The sequence below is a fragment of the Papio anubis genome, chromosome 18 (assembly GCF_008728515.1).
Source record: "Papio anubis isolate 15944 chromosome 18, Panubis1.0, whole genome shotgun sequence".
In the NCBI taxonomy this organism is placed as follows: Eukaryota; Metazoa; Chordata; class Mammalia; order Primates; family Cercopithecidae; genus Papio; species Papio anubis.
The window spans coordinates 427073-443956 of NC_044993.1; the positions used below are offsets into that span (position 1 = coordinate 427073).

Consider the following 16884-nt stretch of genomic DNA (forward strand, 5'->3'; position numbering starts at 1 on the left):
CCCAGCATCCTTACCGCAGAGCGTCAGAATCCACGCTGGGGCCGGGCACAGGGGCTCACGCCTGTAATCCCAGCACTTTGGCAGGCCGAGGAGAGTGGATTGCTTGAGGTCAGGACCCGCCTGGCCAATACAGTGAAACCCTGTCTCTACTAAAAATACAAAGGTTAGCCAGGTGTGGTGGGCGCCTATAATCCCAACTGCTTGGGAGGCTGAGGCAGGAGAATCACTTGAACCCGGGAGGCGGAGGTTGCAGTGAGCTGAGATCGTGCCACTGCACTCCAGCCAGGGTGACAGAGCAAGACTCTGTCTCAAAAAAAAAAAAAAAAAAAAAAAAAGAATGCTGCGCGCGGGTGGCTCATGCCTGTAATCCCAACACTTTGGGAGGCCGAGGCAGGTGGATCACCTGAGGTCAGGAGTGCGACACCAGCCTGGCCAACATTGTGAAACCCCGTCTCTACTAAAAATGCAAAAATTAGCTGGGCATGGTGGTGTGTGCCTGTAATTCCAGCTACTCGGGAGGCAGAGACAGGAGAATTGCTTGAAACCGGGAGGCGGAGGTTGCAGTGAGCCAAGATCACACCACTGCACTTCAGCTTGGGCAACAGAGCTGGCAGATGCCATCCTGTCCCTGCTGCCCCTCGATAGTCTCACACACACCCCAGACACACAGCAGCACGGAGACCAGGGCGGCCCAGCCTGCCCACTGGCCTGACCCCAGGGCTGCTGCCTTCCGCTGTGGGAGGACGGCAGGAGAAGAGAGGGTGGGAGGCGGGCTGGGCGTGCCCACATCCCTGTAAGGCAACGGCTCCGGGACAGGACGCTCCCTTCAGGGCGCCAGCTCACCAAGTGACCTGCCCATCCCTGTCCAAGGGCAGCTCCCTGGGGCCCCACTGGGGCTGCCCCAACCCTGTTCTGAGGTAACTCCTCGGCACCACCTGCTTCCTGCTAGGATCTCAACTGACCAACACCCCTCGGCTTTGAGTCAGCCCAGAAACTGTCTGACACTTTCTGGCACAAAAACCACACGCAGGTGGCACAGGGCACCAACACTCACCCTCTGCCCAGCCCCTGAGACCCCCCGACCCGCTCAGGGCCCGAAGCCTTCAGATGTGGATGGAGGGGTGACCTCTGGGCCTCTCCATCCCCAAAGAGACCAACATTGATCCTTCCGAAATTCAGACTGGCCAGGTTACCATGGTGATATCCATGCTGAACCAAGAGCTAAAAATAGGCCCCAGAGAGGATGGACGGAGGGATGGAGGGATGGACGGAGGGATGGACGGATGGGTGGACAGATGGATGGAGGGATGGACGGATGGGTGGGTGGATGGATACATAGGGGGATGGGTGGGCCTGGATTCAGGATTGGGACAATTTGTTTTTCTCTGACAAGATAATTCAGGGGAAATCTCAAATTCAGGGCGAGGAGGTTTCAGCAGGTGGGAGATGTCCTGCCTCCATAAGCATCTCACAGAGGCCTCACTCAGTGCCCCCAGCCCAGGTCCCTGCGGCGCAGGCCATGTGGGAGGCTCCTGGCACCCCTGCATCATGTCCACAGTCCTCACCGAGTGGGTTTCAGGCCTGGGGAGTCCCAGGAAGCCGAGCGGAACTCCTTCAGGGGTGGAGGCAGCCATGGTGTGGTCCCCGCTCCCTGCCCCTGGCAGCCTGTGCGTCCCTCCTCCCTCCCTGGACCCATTCAGTCCTGGTGGGCTGGGTCTGGGAGAGCCCCTGCCTCAGACGTGGGCACTCCGGGGGCCGGGCCCAGCCCTCTGGGGGGTTGGGGGAGGGACTGAAGGCACAAGAGAACTACAAGGGTAGGGTGACACTTTATTACTCCTGACGCCCCCCCGGCAGAACCCACAGGCCAGCCAGACCCCACAGACCCCACGGACCTGGGTGCAGAGGCTGGACGGCAAAAAACACAAGGTGGGTGGGGGTGGGGGCACGAGCAGGGACAGAAGGAGGCTAACTGTGGGGACAGGGTGTCTGGGCACCCTGGGCTTTCTCGGGGGCTGGGGTGCTGCCTTGCTGGCCCTCCCCCACAAAGATTAGATGCAAAGCAGAGCCCCCAGTCCGTGCCCCTTCTCGTCGGGGCAGGGTCTCCCCTGGATGAGCTCCCAGGCCCCTCCAAGTCCTTCACGATCTCCCTCCAGCCACCTGGCTCAGGCAGGGCCAGGCATGGAGGCCTGTATTTTATCACCCTTCGGCCTCGGGGGCCCCAGACCCGGGCCCAAGCCAGCAGGATCCCAGGAGGACTGGGAGTGGGGCCTGGCGGGGACTGGAGGCTTCTGGGAGGTCAGAGGGAGCTTAAGAGACCCCAAAGGTGCTGGAGACCGAGGCTCCACGGACCCACTGCTCACTGCCCCTCCCCATGCCCTCCACGTCTTCACGGGGTGCAGCCTGGGCTGGCCTCTCCGGCAGGGACGTCCAGGCCTCTTGGGGCCAGGCCTCTGTGGCTGTAGTACTCCACCACCTGCTTCGGGACCTCGGCCAGCACGCACTTGGCCAGCGCTGCAGGGGATGCCTGGAGGCAGGACAGCTCAGTTACATCTGGGACCTTCGAGATGGAGATCGTCCGTCTCCGCACCTGGGTTACATCCTCCAGAACCAGGTGGTGACACCCCCACCAGAGGCTCACCTGGGGCCAGGCAAGCCTTGCTGAGGATGCTGGCCACACGAGGCTGCACGTGGGTCATTCCAGCCCCCCAAGCACGGACACAAAAAGTGCTGACGTGGCAGGCGAGGCCACCTCCGGCCCAGGCCCTTTCCACACTTCCCCAGCAAAGCCCAAGCGTGTCTGTGCGACGTGACTCACCGCAGAGCTTCACGTGTCCGTAACATGCATGTTTCACTGCGTAGAATGTCATGTGTGTCTGTCTTCACACAAGTCTGATGTCTTGCTGTGTAGAACTTCACATCTGTGTTGTGTGCATGTCTTGCTGTAGGGCACCACGTGTGTGACATACGTGTCTCACCGGGCAGAACCTCGCGTGTGTGCTGTGTCTCACCAGGGAGAACCTCGCGTGTGCACTGTGTGTGTCTCACCGGGCAGAACCTCGCGTGTGTGCGTGTCTCACCAGGGAGAACCTCGCGTGTGTGCTGTGTGTGTCTTGCCGGGTAGAACCTCGTGTGACATACACGTCTCACCAGGCACAACCTTGCGCGTGTGCTGTGCGTGTCTCGCCGGGGAGAACCTCACGTGTGCTCTGTGCGTCTCACTGGGTCGCAGAGGTTGGCAGCGATGGGGAAACTGCATGGCGGACCCCAGGAGCCCCTTGTGCTGTTCTCTGCTTGTGTGTAGATCTGACGTTTCATAATGGGGGCCGGGGGGTGGTTCAGGTGCTCAAAGTCCCGGCTTCAGATACTGCTGTCGATTTCGGGGAGAACAGCCCGGGACCCCCCAGACCGAAGACGGGACCTGCCACGTCCTCTGGCATGAGCCCGGCCTGGGGGGGTCTTGGACAGTGGCATGAACAGGGACCCCCAAGTCGGCCTTGACTGAGCCCCTCCAGGACACTCACGTTTTTCAGCTCCCGGAAGGGCACAAACTGGACGATGTCCCGGAGCGCGGGCTCACCCCGCGGGGAGCGCAGGACGCCGTCATCGCCGTCCAGGACCTGCATGTCGGTGAAGTCGGCGTTGCCCACGCCCACGATGATGATGGACATGGGCAGGCGTGAGGCGCGCACAATGGCCTCCCGCGTGTCGGCCATGTCGGTCACCACGCCGTCCGTCAGGATCAGCAGGATGTAGTATTGCTGGGGGCACAGGGAGGGCGTCAGCAGCACCACCCCTGCCGTGACCCACGCGCGCCCCGCAGCCCACGGGCCCCCAGACAGCCCAGAGCGCCTCCAGGCGTCAGTTTCCTAGAACCGCTTTCGGAGCGGTGCCTGCGTCACAAACATCACGAACAACAGTGGGTCAGAAGCCCCTCCGTGGTGGGCACTCTGTTCTGGGCCTTCTGTGCCCCAGCTCAGGAAATCTCCGTGAGTCTCAGGGACGGCTCTGGAGCGGGTCTACGAAGTCCACATTTTACTGATGAGGTCACAGTGCCCGGCTTGGAGGTCTGAGGCCAGAGGAGAAAACTGCAATCCCAGGAGCCAGACCTGGAGCCTGTACACCCTGCTCCAGTCTCTCCAGGGTGTCCACTGTGCCGCACGAGACAGAGTAGAGGCCGGGCGCGGCGGCTCACGCCTGTAATCCCAGCACTTTGGGAGGCTGAGGTGGGCGGATCACCTGAGGTCAGGAGTTTGAGACCAGCCTGGCCAACATGGCGAAACCCCATCTCTACTAAAAATACAAAAATTAACCAGGCGTGGTGGTGAGCGCCTGTAATCCCAGCTACTTGGGAGGCTGAGGCAGGAGAATTGCTCGAACCTGGGAGGCGGGGGTTGCAGTGAACCGAGACTGCGCCACCGTACCCCAGCCTGGTGACAGAGTGAGACTGTCTCAAAAAAAAAAAAAAAAGAATGAAACTCAAATAAAATCCATTTCCATTGTTTAAAAAAAAAAAAACCCACTCAATAATCTTGCCCAAACTGTGGACAGTGGGAAACAAAGAGAAGGAGGGCTGGCCTGAGCAGCTGCCCCGGGGGACTGGAACGGCCCTGTCCCCAGGAGAGTGGGAGCCCACAGCAGCCTCCCCAGGGCTGGCCCTGACTGAGCCCGTCCCACTGAGGGCAGATGTGTCCTGGAAACGAACAGGGGCCCCAGGACCCTGCTCAGAGTCACTTTCTCCGAGAGGCTCTCCTTTTGTGCCCTCCCCATCTCCCCTCTGAGCCCCACACCTGTGGGAAGAATTACCTGGTTGCAAGGCGGTCTCCAGTCCAGGCCCACAAGCACCCATGGCTGTGCCCAGCCTGGCTCTCAGCCTTCAGATAAACAGCCCATCCTCAGAAAGCCCGCCACCCCCTCCCAACCCCAGATGACGCCCCCACCCCCGCTGCCAACTGTGTGAGCACCAGGCCCCAAAACCCACTGAGGGGCCCTGCGAGGCCCGGGGCCTCGTGTCCAGGAGAGGGACCGAGAGCTCAGCCGATCACGTTTGGGTCCTGGTTTCAACCCAGTTCTAACCACAGAAAACCATGTCACGGAAACATAAACAGCACAGGGACGTGCAACGCCAGGGGTGGCGGTTTAGGCGCGGTCAGGTGTCGTGGCAGCTTAAAAAGAGGCCTTATCTTTATTAGCGGCTGACACTGATATTTACAGATGAAACCGTCTGAGACTCGCTTCCAGACAACACAGGAACATGACGACTGAACACAATCCCGACTCCAGGCTGGGTCCCGTGCCAGGAATAATACTGCTTTGAAAGTTACGATTGTGCCAATTAATGAAATTGGAATATAGTCTACGTATTAGATAAAAGTATTGTATCTAAATTCCATTTCCTGAAATCTGTATTTGTGCTATGGTTATATAAAAGAGTATCTTTGATCTTAGGAAATATACATTGAAATATTAAGAGGTAGGCCGGGCGCGGTGGTTCACGCCTGTAATCCCAGCACTTTGGGAGGCCGAGGCGGGCGGATCACAAGGTCAGGAGATCGAGACCATCCTGGCTAACATGGTGAAACCCTGTCTCTACTAACAATACAAAAACAAAATTAGCCAGGCTCGGGAGGACGAGGCAGGAGAATGGTGTGAACCTGGGAGGCGGAGCTTGCAGTGAGCCGCACTCCACCTGGGCGACACAGCGAGACTCCGTCAAAAATAAAAAAATAAAAAAATTGAAAAATTGAAAAAGAAAACATACAACAACTACACAGACACGGAGCAGAAGTGCAACATGTGAGCAGTTGGTGGCCTCACGGGCTGCAGGACTTCCGCGCTCTTGTAACTTTTTGGTGAGTTTAAAATTATTTCAGGCCGGGTGCGGTGGTTCACGCCTGTAATCCCAGCACTTTGGGAGGCTGAGGCCGGTGGATCACTCGGGGGTCAGGAGTTTGAGACCAGTCTGGGCAACACGGCGAAACCCCGTCTCTACTAAAAATACAAAAATTAGCTGGGCAAGATGGCGGGCAGCTGTAATCCAGCTACTCGAGAGGCTGAGGCAGGAGAATCGGTGAGGCGGAGGTGCAGTGAACTGAGATCGCACCATTGCACTCCAGCCTGGGTGACAGAGCGAGACTCCGTCTCAAAAAAAAAGAAGAAAAAAAGAGGCCGGGCGCGGTGGTTCAAGCCTGTAATCCCAACACTTTGGGAGGCCGAGATGGGCGGATCATGAGGTCAGGAGATCGAGACCGGATGTTCCGTGTGATGGGTGTTCCGTGGTGATGGGTGTTCCGTGTGATGGGTGTTCCGTGTGATGGGTGATGGATGTTCCGTGTGATGGGATGTTCCGTGTGATGGATATTCAATGTGATGGGATGTTCGATGTGGCCGGGATATTTCCATTAGTGATGGGTGTTCGATGTGGCCGGGTGTTCCGTGTGATGGGTGTGATGGGTGTTCCGTGTGATGGGTGTTCGTGTGATGGGATGTTCCGTGTGATGGGTGTTAAATGTGATGGGATGTTCAAAATTCAGCGACCGGGTGGCGGGATGTTCCATTAATGATGGGTGTTCGTGTGATGGGTGTTCCTGGGTGAACGTGGGTGGAACATGGGTAGAATGTTTGCAGCGGGAATTGTACCGTGGCGGTAGAATGGCCCCATTGTCGTAATAAAGATGGCTACAGCAGCCAAGAATCCTCCAATACCAATAATATCGGAAATCTTCTACCACAAGTATTCCATGCTGTCCCGTATCATCTTCAATAGCACCGTATAAAATGGCTATAGCAACAAAGCCGAAACTCTTCAATATATCCGAAATATGTCTGTGAAACAACCATGTAATAAAATAACAAAATAACCATGCGAGTGATGGTCAGGTGTGTACAGTCACCTAAACTTGTCAGTCTCAACCCTTAAGATTTATGCATTTTGTCATAAAAATTTTTTTTTTTTTCAGACAAAGTCTCACACTGTTGCCTGGGCTGTTGTGTAGTGGTGCGATCTTGCTCCCTGCAACCTCTGCCTCCCGGGTTCAAGCGATTATCCTGCCTCAACCTCCCAAGTAGCTGGGGCTACAGGCATGCACCACCACACCCGGCTAATTTCTTTTGTGTTTTTAGTAAAGATGGGGTTTCGCCATGTCGGCCAGGTTGGTCTTGAACTCCTGACCTCGTGATCCCCCCGCCTCAGCCTCCCAAAGTGCTGGGATTACAGGCGTGAGCCACACCAGTCTCGGCAAGGTGTGAGGATTCAACGTGCAGCACGGGACGTGTTTAGCGCGGTATCTGGCAATGCCCTGCACATCAGCAGATACTCTGGTCATGACTTGCAGAAGCCACTTTTGGGCTGGCTGTGGAGACCGTAACCCAGAGGGCGTCACTAAGGGCAGTGGCCACCATAGGACCTGCTGCTCACAAGGAGGCTTTTTTTTTTCTTTTCTTTTCTTTTCTTTTTTTTTTTTTTTGAGACAGAGTCTCAATCTGTCACTCAGGCTGGAGTGCAGTGGTGAGATCTCCACTCACTGCAACCTCTGCCTCCCGGGTTCAACTGATTCTCCTGCCTCAGCCTCCAGAGTAGCTGGGATTACAGGTGTGTGCCACCACACCCGGCTAATTATTGTACTTTTTGTAGAGATGAGGTTTCAGCATGTTGGCCAGGCTGATCTCAAACTCCTGACCTCAGGTGATCTGCCTGCCTCGGTCTCCCACAGTGCTGGGATCACAGGTGTGAACCACCACGGCCAGCCACCAGGAGACTTTGAGGTGCTATTATGGAGCGACTGCTGCATGTCATGGAAGTGAAAACACAAGATGCAAGAACAGGGAACATAATTTGTGTTTTTTTTAAAAAAAGAGGAAAAGTAGGCCGGGCGCCGTGGCTCACGCCTGTAATCCCAGCACTTTGGGAGGACAAGGCGGGCGGATCACGAGGTCAGGATTTCAAGACCAGCCTGACCCACATGGTGAAACCCCATCTCTACTAAAAATACAAAAATTAGCCAGGCATGGTGGCGGGCGCCTGTAATTCCAGCTACTCGGGAGGCTGAGACAGGAGAATTGCATGAACCCAGGAGGTGGAGCTTGCAGTGAGCCGAGATCGTGCCATTGCACTCCAGCCTGGGCAACAGAGCTAGACTCCATCTCAAAACAAAAAAAAAGAAAAGGAAGAAAAAAGAGGGTAAGTGATAGGCTTGTTTGCTCCTGTGAGAATCTCTCTCTGGACAGTGTCCAGGGACCTGACAGCAGCTGGACGGGGCAGGAGGGAGGCACTCCACAGCCTTTTATACCTTCAGGCTTTGAAACATACAAATGCATTGCCCAGTCCAAAATTACATGTATATTTTAATCTAATAAGGACTGTTCAGGAGAAGCTGTGGAGGGGCAGAGCCAGGCTGGCCACCCCAGCAGGGTCCCTGCGGTGCTGGTACATCAGCCTTGAATCGGCTGTGGCCCCCACACCAACCACCTTCCTCCCTCCGAGGGGACGGGGCACCCACCTGCCCCAGGGTGCATTCCATGCCCCCTAGGAAGTCGTCCTCCTGACAGCTGAAGCCGCTGGGCCCATGCGTGTCGTATACCTCAAAGCGCAGCCTCTGCACCTCCTCGAAATAGTAGTCCACGGTGAAGACTTTGGAGAACACGGGATGCAGGCTGCTCCGGACCACCTCAGTTCTGCCCACCTGCAGGTGCACCCTGTGAGCTGACCCCACTTGAGGGGCTTCCACCCCAGGCTCCAGCCCTGTCTCCCCTCTGCCGCTTACCCACACCCACACACCCCAGGAGGACTCACACCCTGGGAAGACCTCCTCCTGCCTGCTCTCTGTCCATGGAACTGTACTCCCGAGGGCCACCCTGGGGGTCACCCCTGGCCAGCTGTGGGCTGCAGCTTCTCAGCTCACACCCACCACTGTCTGCTCCACCCTCAGATCACAGATGGGGAAACTGAGGCTCAGAGAGGATGAGAAGGACATGCTGAGTCGGGGGCGAGATCAGATTCACACCCTGGGCTGGGCAACCCTGAAGTGCAGGACGCTGCCCAGCACCAGCTGAGTGGGGAGGGGGCGTAGGGTACAGGGGAGCCCTCCCTCCTGGCTGGGGTACCATGGGCTCACCAGCCTCTCCCATCCGGCGCAGTTCCCTGGTCAAAATGCTCCCTAACGACAAGACCCAGCTGGGCCCGTGGGCTACTCATCTCAGAATCCCGAAAAATCCTGCACCTCAAACCAAGGGCAAGCATGGGCCACCCGTACAGCTCAGGCTCTGAGGGGCGGGCACGGGGCCTCCTGGGGGAGCCGGAGCCGGAGCCGCGGGGACAGGCGGTGGGGGCGGGGCAGGCCCTTCGCCCTCAAGGCCGATGACCGGAGACGCCACCGGGTGACAGCGACCCAGGCCCTCGCGACGCGTCCCCTCCACCGCCCGAGCAGCCGCTGGGGTCCCCCTGCCCACCCCGCCCGGGCCCGCGCTCTGGAGTCCGGAGAGACCCCTGCGCCGGGGAAAAGCGCTGGCGCGCCGCGTGGACTGGGGTTCGAGCTCCAGCTCCTCCACCCGCCGCGGCTTCGCGCCCCGCGTTTCTCACCCTTTCGAGGTGAAGCCACGCGTTTCACGCGAGATGGTGACCGAGGAAGCGCCCATGTGGCGCCGGTCCCGTGCCCCTTCCGACCCCAACCGCGGACACACCGGGGTCGCCTGAGACCCACGTTGGAGCGGGAGCCCCGGAGCCCCGGAGGTCCGCCCCGCAGCGCGCGCTCCCTCGGGCCTGCTCCCGCCCCGTGGTGAGGACCCGACCCCAGCCCAGCCTCCCCGCCTCGTCGGCCGGCGCCCCTCACCCCTCAATCTCCTCTGCGCCTCTTGGTCCAGCCCCCTGCCCGCGCCTCACGCCTGGACGCTTCACTCTGGCCCCGGGCCCCCTCCCCAAACCCTGGGCCGCACCCCTCGCTGCGGGGCACCCCCCTCTCTCCTCCGAACCCCGCTCGCCGCCGCCTCCTCCAGCCCAACCCCTCCCCTCCGCTCTGGACACCCCCCCAGACCTAGCAACCCCCAACCCTGACCCCGATCTGAGCCCCAGCTCCGGGGGGCCCCCGCCTTGCGCCCACTGGCCTCAGCGCGCCCGCTCCGGTCTCCGCATCCCCAGCTCGGCCTCCCGCGCCCCGGCCCTACCTGCACCCACTGGCCCTGCGCCTGCTGCAGCAACGCCACGCTGGGGTCGGACTTGGTGAGCGGGTCGCGGTCCAGCAGGTGCCGGCAGCTGAGCCGCAGTTCCACCTTCGAGGCGCAGGGCGCGGGCAACCCCCCGGGGGCCGCCGCCGCCCCGCGCTCCGAGCCCGCGCTCATGCTCCCGGCGTTCGGGGGCCAGGCTGGGCGCACGGAGGGGCCGCTGCCCGCGAGTCGGCGCCGCCGCGGCGCCCGGGAAATGGTGGCCGGCCCAGGCGTGGCCGCGCTTCCCTGAACGCCTGCCGGGCGCGGGCGCACGTGGCTCGGGCGGCCGCCGCGCGGGGACTGCAGGGGGTGGGGCGCGGCCGGGGGGCGGGGCCGGGGAGGGGCGCGGCGGGAAAGCGGGGCAGGGGGCAGAGGCAGGGGTGCCCCTTGGAGATCCCCGGGAGGAGACAGCTTCTAATTCCCCGGGGACCCCCCCACCCACTGATAGCTTTGGGGTCAGGTCGGGCGCGCCCTCCCCGGCTGTGCGCATCCCCGGCCCAGGGACCCGCTCCAGGCTGGAGGCTCCGAGCTGCGCGGGGCCTGAGCCCGGGTTCGGACCCAGGCAGACCCTGGGAGGCGAGGGGGGGACCCCAGCTTGGCACCAGAGCCCCACACCCTTCCCGGATCTCTCGGATCCCATCTCCAGGTTCCGTTGGTTTCTGGTACTCGCCACCTCCAGCAACAAGCATTTAGTGGGCGCCTATTGTGTGCAGGCGCCGCGCTCGTCTGGGGCTGGAAGGACCGTCCCGGGGGGCCGAGGGCTGAATCGGGGTCTGACTCGGAGGGGTCCGCGGGGCACGGTCCACACCAGTTCCCCGAGGCCGGGGCGGGGCAAGCCTGGGCTCCGTGGGGGGGCCCGCTCCGCCCTGAACTTCATCCCAACCCCACCTTCCCCATCACCGGCCCCGGTGGAGGGAGCAGCAGAAGAGGAGGCGCTGGCGAACAGAAACCACCTCCCAGCCCACTCTTTTTGCCAATTTCTGCCTAAAAATAGGGCACGGACCTCGCCAAAAGCCACGGGGGTGGGGGGCGAGGGTAGTGAAGGGGCGGGAAGACCCAGCGCTCCGGCTCAGCCTCAGCAATCAGGACTCTAGAAGGAGACCCTGGGGTCAGAGGGGGCCGCCGCCGACAGGGCGAGGAGGCTCCGGGCCTGGGAGGAGGAACGCGGTCGGATGGCGGGATTGCACCGGGCGCGACTGCAAGGCAGGGAGGCCCGCACGGGGCTGGCAGGGCCGGGAGAGGCCATGGAGCCCAGCTCCTGCCTTCCTGGGAGGTCGGCTAAAGAGGCGAGGAACGGGTCAGGGCGCGGCGAGGCTTGCAGGGCCCCTGCTTCTGTCTCCCCGGCCTCTGGGCCTCCTCCCTAAAGCCGGGCAGTGGGCAGAGGCCAGTCCCGCTCTCTAGAGACCAGCCTGGGCCTTCCCGGACCTGTGTCCTCCTCAGCCCAGCCTCCCAGGCTGCCGCGAAGCCGCATCCTCAGTCCCCAACCACTTCCATGGGAAAAGGAGAAATTCAGGCAAAGGGTGTAGGCGCCCAGGCAGCTCCGGCAGGCACGTCCCCGCTGGGTTCCAGCAGCCCTGGGACAGTTTTCCCCAGACCAAGCTCAGCTTCCTGCTTTGACCTCACCCGAAAGCTCCTCACCACCGCCGTGAGGTTTGCTTGTCTGCAGTGTGGAGTGAGGCCTGAGGTCACCCAGGCTTTCTGGGGGGGGGGGTACAGGGCTTAAACCTGGAACACCCCAGTTCAGCCCTTGTGGCCGTCACATAGCTGCACCCTGGCAAAATAACAGATGGCTTCCGAGCAAAGGATGCAGGGAGCCAAGAAAGACCACAGTTTGGGAATTTGAGTCTCTGAAGCCCAGGGAGATTTTAATCAACCCACTGGGGTCTCCAGCCACAGCCCTGGGCCAGCTTGGTGTCTCCTGGCTGACAGCTGACCACAGCCTGCTCTAATGGAGAGAAACCCCAGAAGAAAAAGCCAATTTCCCTGTAGCACTGGTGTCTGCACGCTGCCTGCCCCTGCTCAGGGACCAGCCCGCAGTAGCCCCGGGAACAATGGAAGACACCGCCCCCCCCCCCCCCCCCCCCCGCCCCGCACCCCTGCAGTGTGGAGCCGTCTTTCTGAGGCTCCCCCTCCCAGCTTTTCCTGCAGGGCCAGACGCAGGAAATGAGATCCCCCCATATACATTCAGCAATAATCACCGTGTTCCTTGTTGAAATATTAGGCAATGCAGAGAGGGAGTAAAAACAAGCTTCCAGACCCCAATGCAGCACCATCACCTCCCCATAACTATCCCTCAGCTTTTCTTTTTTAATGTGCAAATTTCTTTTTATTGTCAAAAAAAAGGTTCATAACTCTCAGAGCCCTTCCCACTCTTGAGAGGACTCTTCAGTGTCTGCACGCCAGGCTCGTCACACGGGCCAGTCCCAGGACCCCATGCCAGGCTCGTCACGCGGGCCAGACCCAGGACCCCACACCCGGGACCCCACACCTGGGACCCCACACCCGGGACCCTGCCTGGCACGGTCAGGGCACTGTAGATGTTGGAGCAGGTGGTTTGTGTTCTGTAACCTGATTTTTTCTTTCGTATTGACAATATTGCATTCAATGGGTAGCCTGACCCCTATCAAGCAGGGTTACCCACGAAACCCCTCTGACTAGGCGCTGACCCCACGGCTATCCAGAGGCTTACACATGGTCAAAGCAGCAATGACACATTCATGCCCCAAGGGTTCTTGCCCGCCTACCTGCATCCGGACCTTAGATATTCTTGGTTTCAGGCCTGGCGCCTCCCGCCTCCTCCAGCCTCTCTCACCACCCGACTCCTACTTATCCTGCAAAGCCCGCCTCCCAGTCTGGAACCCACTCACCTGATTCTACTGCACCTAAAAGCCCGCCTAGCCTGAAATCCACCACCGGATTCCCTACCTATCCTTATGCCCGCCCAGCCCGGAACCACCACCCGACATCCTCTCTCCTGGGCCCTGGGCCCATTACATCCACAACATCAGTTCCACTGTCCAGGGCTGTGCTGCCCATGACCTTGTCCACCCTGGACCAGGAATCCACTGAGGCCTGAGTTAACACCAGGACAGGTCCCAACACAGAGTCTAAGACAACAAACTCCAGGTGGATTCACAATGAAACGTGAGCTCTGACGCCGGCTCCTGGTCCTGGATCCACCAGGGGTGCTTTCATTCCATCTGGTCAGAGTCCCCATCTCCCATTTCAGTCACACTGACCGCGAGGCCAACTGGGAGCAGGGAACCCTGTCCAGGGCCTCCAGAGGTTCCTGGCAGACCCCAGCCCCACGGCCACTGCCTTGAGGGGCATCCCCTGGAGCCAGTGCTCTCCTCCATACTCGGATAGCCCCTTGTCCCTGAGCCAGGTCCAGAGCCCATGGCCTCCTCCCTGGCCGTCCTGAGCACACAGCTGGTGCAGCCCATGGCCAGGGCTCGGTCCCCACCCCTGAATGCAGGGTCCTCGAACCTGCCCTTCATATGGAGAGATTGTCCCGGAAACTGCCTCAAAACGAGAAATGCAGAGGGTGGGGGTTACTAACAGGATTGTTTAACAGGAAACAGCTCTCCACATGTCCGGATGGGTGCTGCTTTTTTTAACCTGGTTGCAAACCTACCCTCTTCTTTTCTTTCCTCCTAAAGAAAGGTTATTTTATCTTAGAACATCTGCAACCTGTCTGGATCAGACCGTCTTCCTGCAGGATCTGACGTTGATCTTATTTGAGAAATCGACTATGCCCAGAGGCGGCCACGCCGGCTGTCGGCTGAGACAACACACCTGACCAGTCTCAGATCCCTGGTGACCTTGTTACAGCCTCAGAGACCTGGGGACTGATGAGGGGTCCTTCCTCCTCCACCACACTCAGCACATGCAGGCAGGCATGAGTACACGCCACACACATGTGTGCCAAATACCGCAGACACGTGCACACACTCATGGAGAGACAGCCCACACGCAGACACGCCAGGCACCCAAGACACACAAGCGTAGGCACAGGCCACGTCCCCTTCCTCCACTTCCTTCTCCCAACACCATCTTCTGGGTGTGGACAAGACGCCCTTCTTCTCCATGCACGTTCTCACGTGCAGCCCCGGGCCGCCATCCCTCCTGCCCCTTGTCTGCACGAAGCCAGGAGCGGACCATCCTAGCCCCTAGCATCTCTGCCCAGCTGGAGACACCACGGCTGGCGGGAGACACGGCTCAGAGAGGGCATTCTGGTGCCTGAGGCCACACAGCAGGGGTGGAGCTGGAACGTAGAACCCAGCGCTCACACCTTCCTCGGCCTGTCCAGGTCCCGGGGTGCCTCGATGGCTTTGCTGTCCCTGCCCAGAATGTTTCCAGAGACCCCGAGGGGAACTTTCTATGGAGGGGCCCAGTCCTCACAGCCCCTGTGCAGTGAGACCCAGGGGTCAGGGCCCCTGCCCAGGACTGCACGCTGGGGACAGCATCCGGGACTGGTTCTTCCTCACCCACGTGGGCCCTCCTGAGCCAGGACCCCTCTGTGCTCAGACCCAGGCACCAGCCATCCCAGAGTTCCCCAGGACTCGGACTCCTGGTCCCACTGTCCCCACTCCTGGGTCCTCTCTTCTTCCCAACTACCAAGCCTGCTGACCAGCAGTGGCCCTAGGCCCCCTGACCACCTGTGCCCGCTCACCTCCCCCCGTGCCCACTCACGTCCCCCTGTGCCCACTCACCTCCCCCCGTGCCCGCTCACCTCCTCCCATCCCCGTTTATCGCTCATCTTCCGTCCCCGTTTACCTACTCCCGTCCCCACTCACCTCCCATGCCCTACTCACCTCCTTCCATCCCCGCTTACCTCCTCCTGTCCCCAGGGACCACCTCTCCAGCCTGTGGACCACCTGTGCCCACTTGCCTCCTCCATGCTGCCCTTTTGCAGACTTGCCCGGCCTCCCCACCACGCTAACCCTCTGGACCTCACTTCGTTCCAGTGTCCTGTTGACTCCCCAGAACCAACCCCTATAATCCCGAGGTGCTGCCGGGAGGCCTTCTGACACTGGGCGGCTGCTGTCCACAAGGTCTGTGCACTCAGATGAGCAGCTCAAGCCCGAGTTGAGCAGGGCCTCGGAAACCACCGGGCCTGTGAGTGCCAGCTGCTCATGACAAGCAGGCTCTGGCCTGGGAGAAGTCCCGGCCAGTGGTGCCACTGCTGCTGGGGGCTCTGTACCCGGCCTGGGCCAGCCCCTCAGACAGCAGCTGTGTGGCCGTGGCCATGCTCTGAGGCTCTTCTGAGACCAACACTCTCTGCCCCAGGGCAGCCCCTCTCACAGCGCTGGTGCCTCTGTGGCCACATGCCTTCCTGTTGCCCACCCGTCCCCTCGGCCAGCGTGCTCCAAGGTCAAAGGAGGCTTCCGGGAGAGCACAGTGTTGGGTCAGGCCCACGCTTGAGGGAGGGGCTCGCACAAGGGTAAGCGTCAGAAGGTGGGCACCAGAGGGGTGGCTGCTGACCACGGGGCCAGGGCAGGAGCAGAGAGGCCCGGAGGAGACTCTGGTCCTGTGGGAGGTGATGGCAGGCAAGAGCCGTGTCCCCGGGGCTGGTGTCCTCAGCCCCATTCCAACTGATGGACGTCCTGGTTTTAGTCTTGCTTGAGTCATGGGAGGCTTTTGATGCTATTCTTGGTAAAAAGTCGGCCTGGAATGTGCTGCTTGGACGCTTCCCTCTGCTCTCCAGTCCCTTTCATCAATAGCCTAGTTCTTCCCCCGCCTCCCCAGGAGGCACCACCCTTTCTGGGGAGTTACTCAGAAGGGCAGGTGCTGCCAGGGACTGTGCCACATCGGAATTGTCCCCCAGCACCACAGCCTTGGCGGTGCCGCTGCAGACGTGAAGACTGAGGGTAAGACAATGGGGAGGCTGGACAATGACCGGACCGGGTCTGATCCGCCCTCCACTGCCCTGCCCCTCTCGCCTGTGCAGGAGGCCCCTGAGATGGACTGTGACGTCCAGCCCCCAGGAAGGGGGTCTGGAGAAGGCTGTGGAATGTCAGCCCCTTTTCTTCGTGGGCCACCTGCAGAGAAAGCCCCCAGGCCCTCCACCACCACAGCCCTCCCCCTGCCCACTCTGAGGCTGTGGGGAAGGGAGGAGCTCCCGGGGCCCCTTCTGGCACCAGGCTCTGCCAGTGTCTGGTCTTCCCCACGGATTCCCTAGCCGCAGCCCATGAGGCACCTGCCCAGGTACAGGTAAGGGAAGAGGCCAGACCGTGTTAGGAATGAAAACTCGGGGAAGGTCAACGGAAGAGATGCTTGATTATTTTTAGACAGAGTCTCGCTGTGTCACCCAGGCTGGAGTGTAATGGTGCAATCTCGGCTCACTACAACCTCCACCTCCCAGGTTCAAGCGATTCTCCTGCCTCAGCCTCCTGAGTAGCTGGGACTACACGTGCCTACCACCACACCCGGCTAATTTTTGTATTTTTGCATTATTTTTATTTTTATTTTTTGGAGACAGTCTCCCTCTGTCGCCCAGCCTAGAGTGCAATGGTACAATCTCAGCTCACTGCAACCTCCGCCTCTGGGTTCAAGCGATTCTCCTGTCTCAGCCTCCCGATTAGCTGGGGTTATAGGCGTGTGCCACCATGCCCAGCTAACTTTTGTATTTTTTTTTTTTTTTTTTTTGAGACGGAGTCTCGCTCTGTCGCCCGGGCTGGAGTGCAGTGG

The 16884-nt window shown here is 60.1% G+C and overlaps 1 protein-coding gene across 1 annotated transcript; it reads right to left on the reverse strand.

Moving 5' to 3' along the window:
* Positions 1-1807: 1807 nt before the first annotated feature.
* CPNE7 (copine 7) lies at positions 1808-10348 on the reverse strand. The gene is made up of 5 exons (XM_031658623.1): positions 10156-10348; positions 8496-8678; positions 7131-7349; positions 3522-3866; positions 1808-2524 (listed from the first exon to the last, which is right to left on the reverse strand). Exons 1-5 carry the CDS (start codon positions 10327-10329, stop codon positions 2387-2389), a joined length of 1059 nt encoding a protein of 352 aa, XP_031514483.1. The 5' UTR covers positions 10330-10348; the 3' UTR covers positions 1808-2386.
* Positions 10349-16884: the final 6536 nt, after the last annotated feature.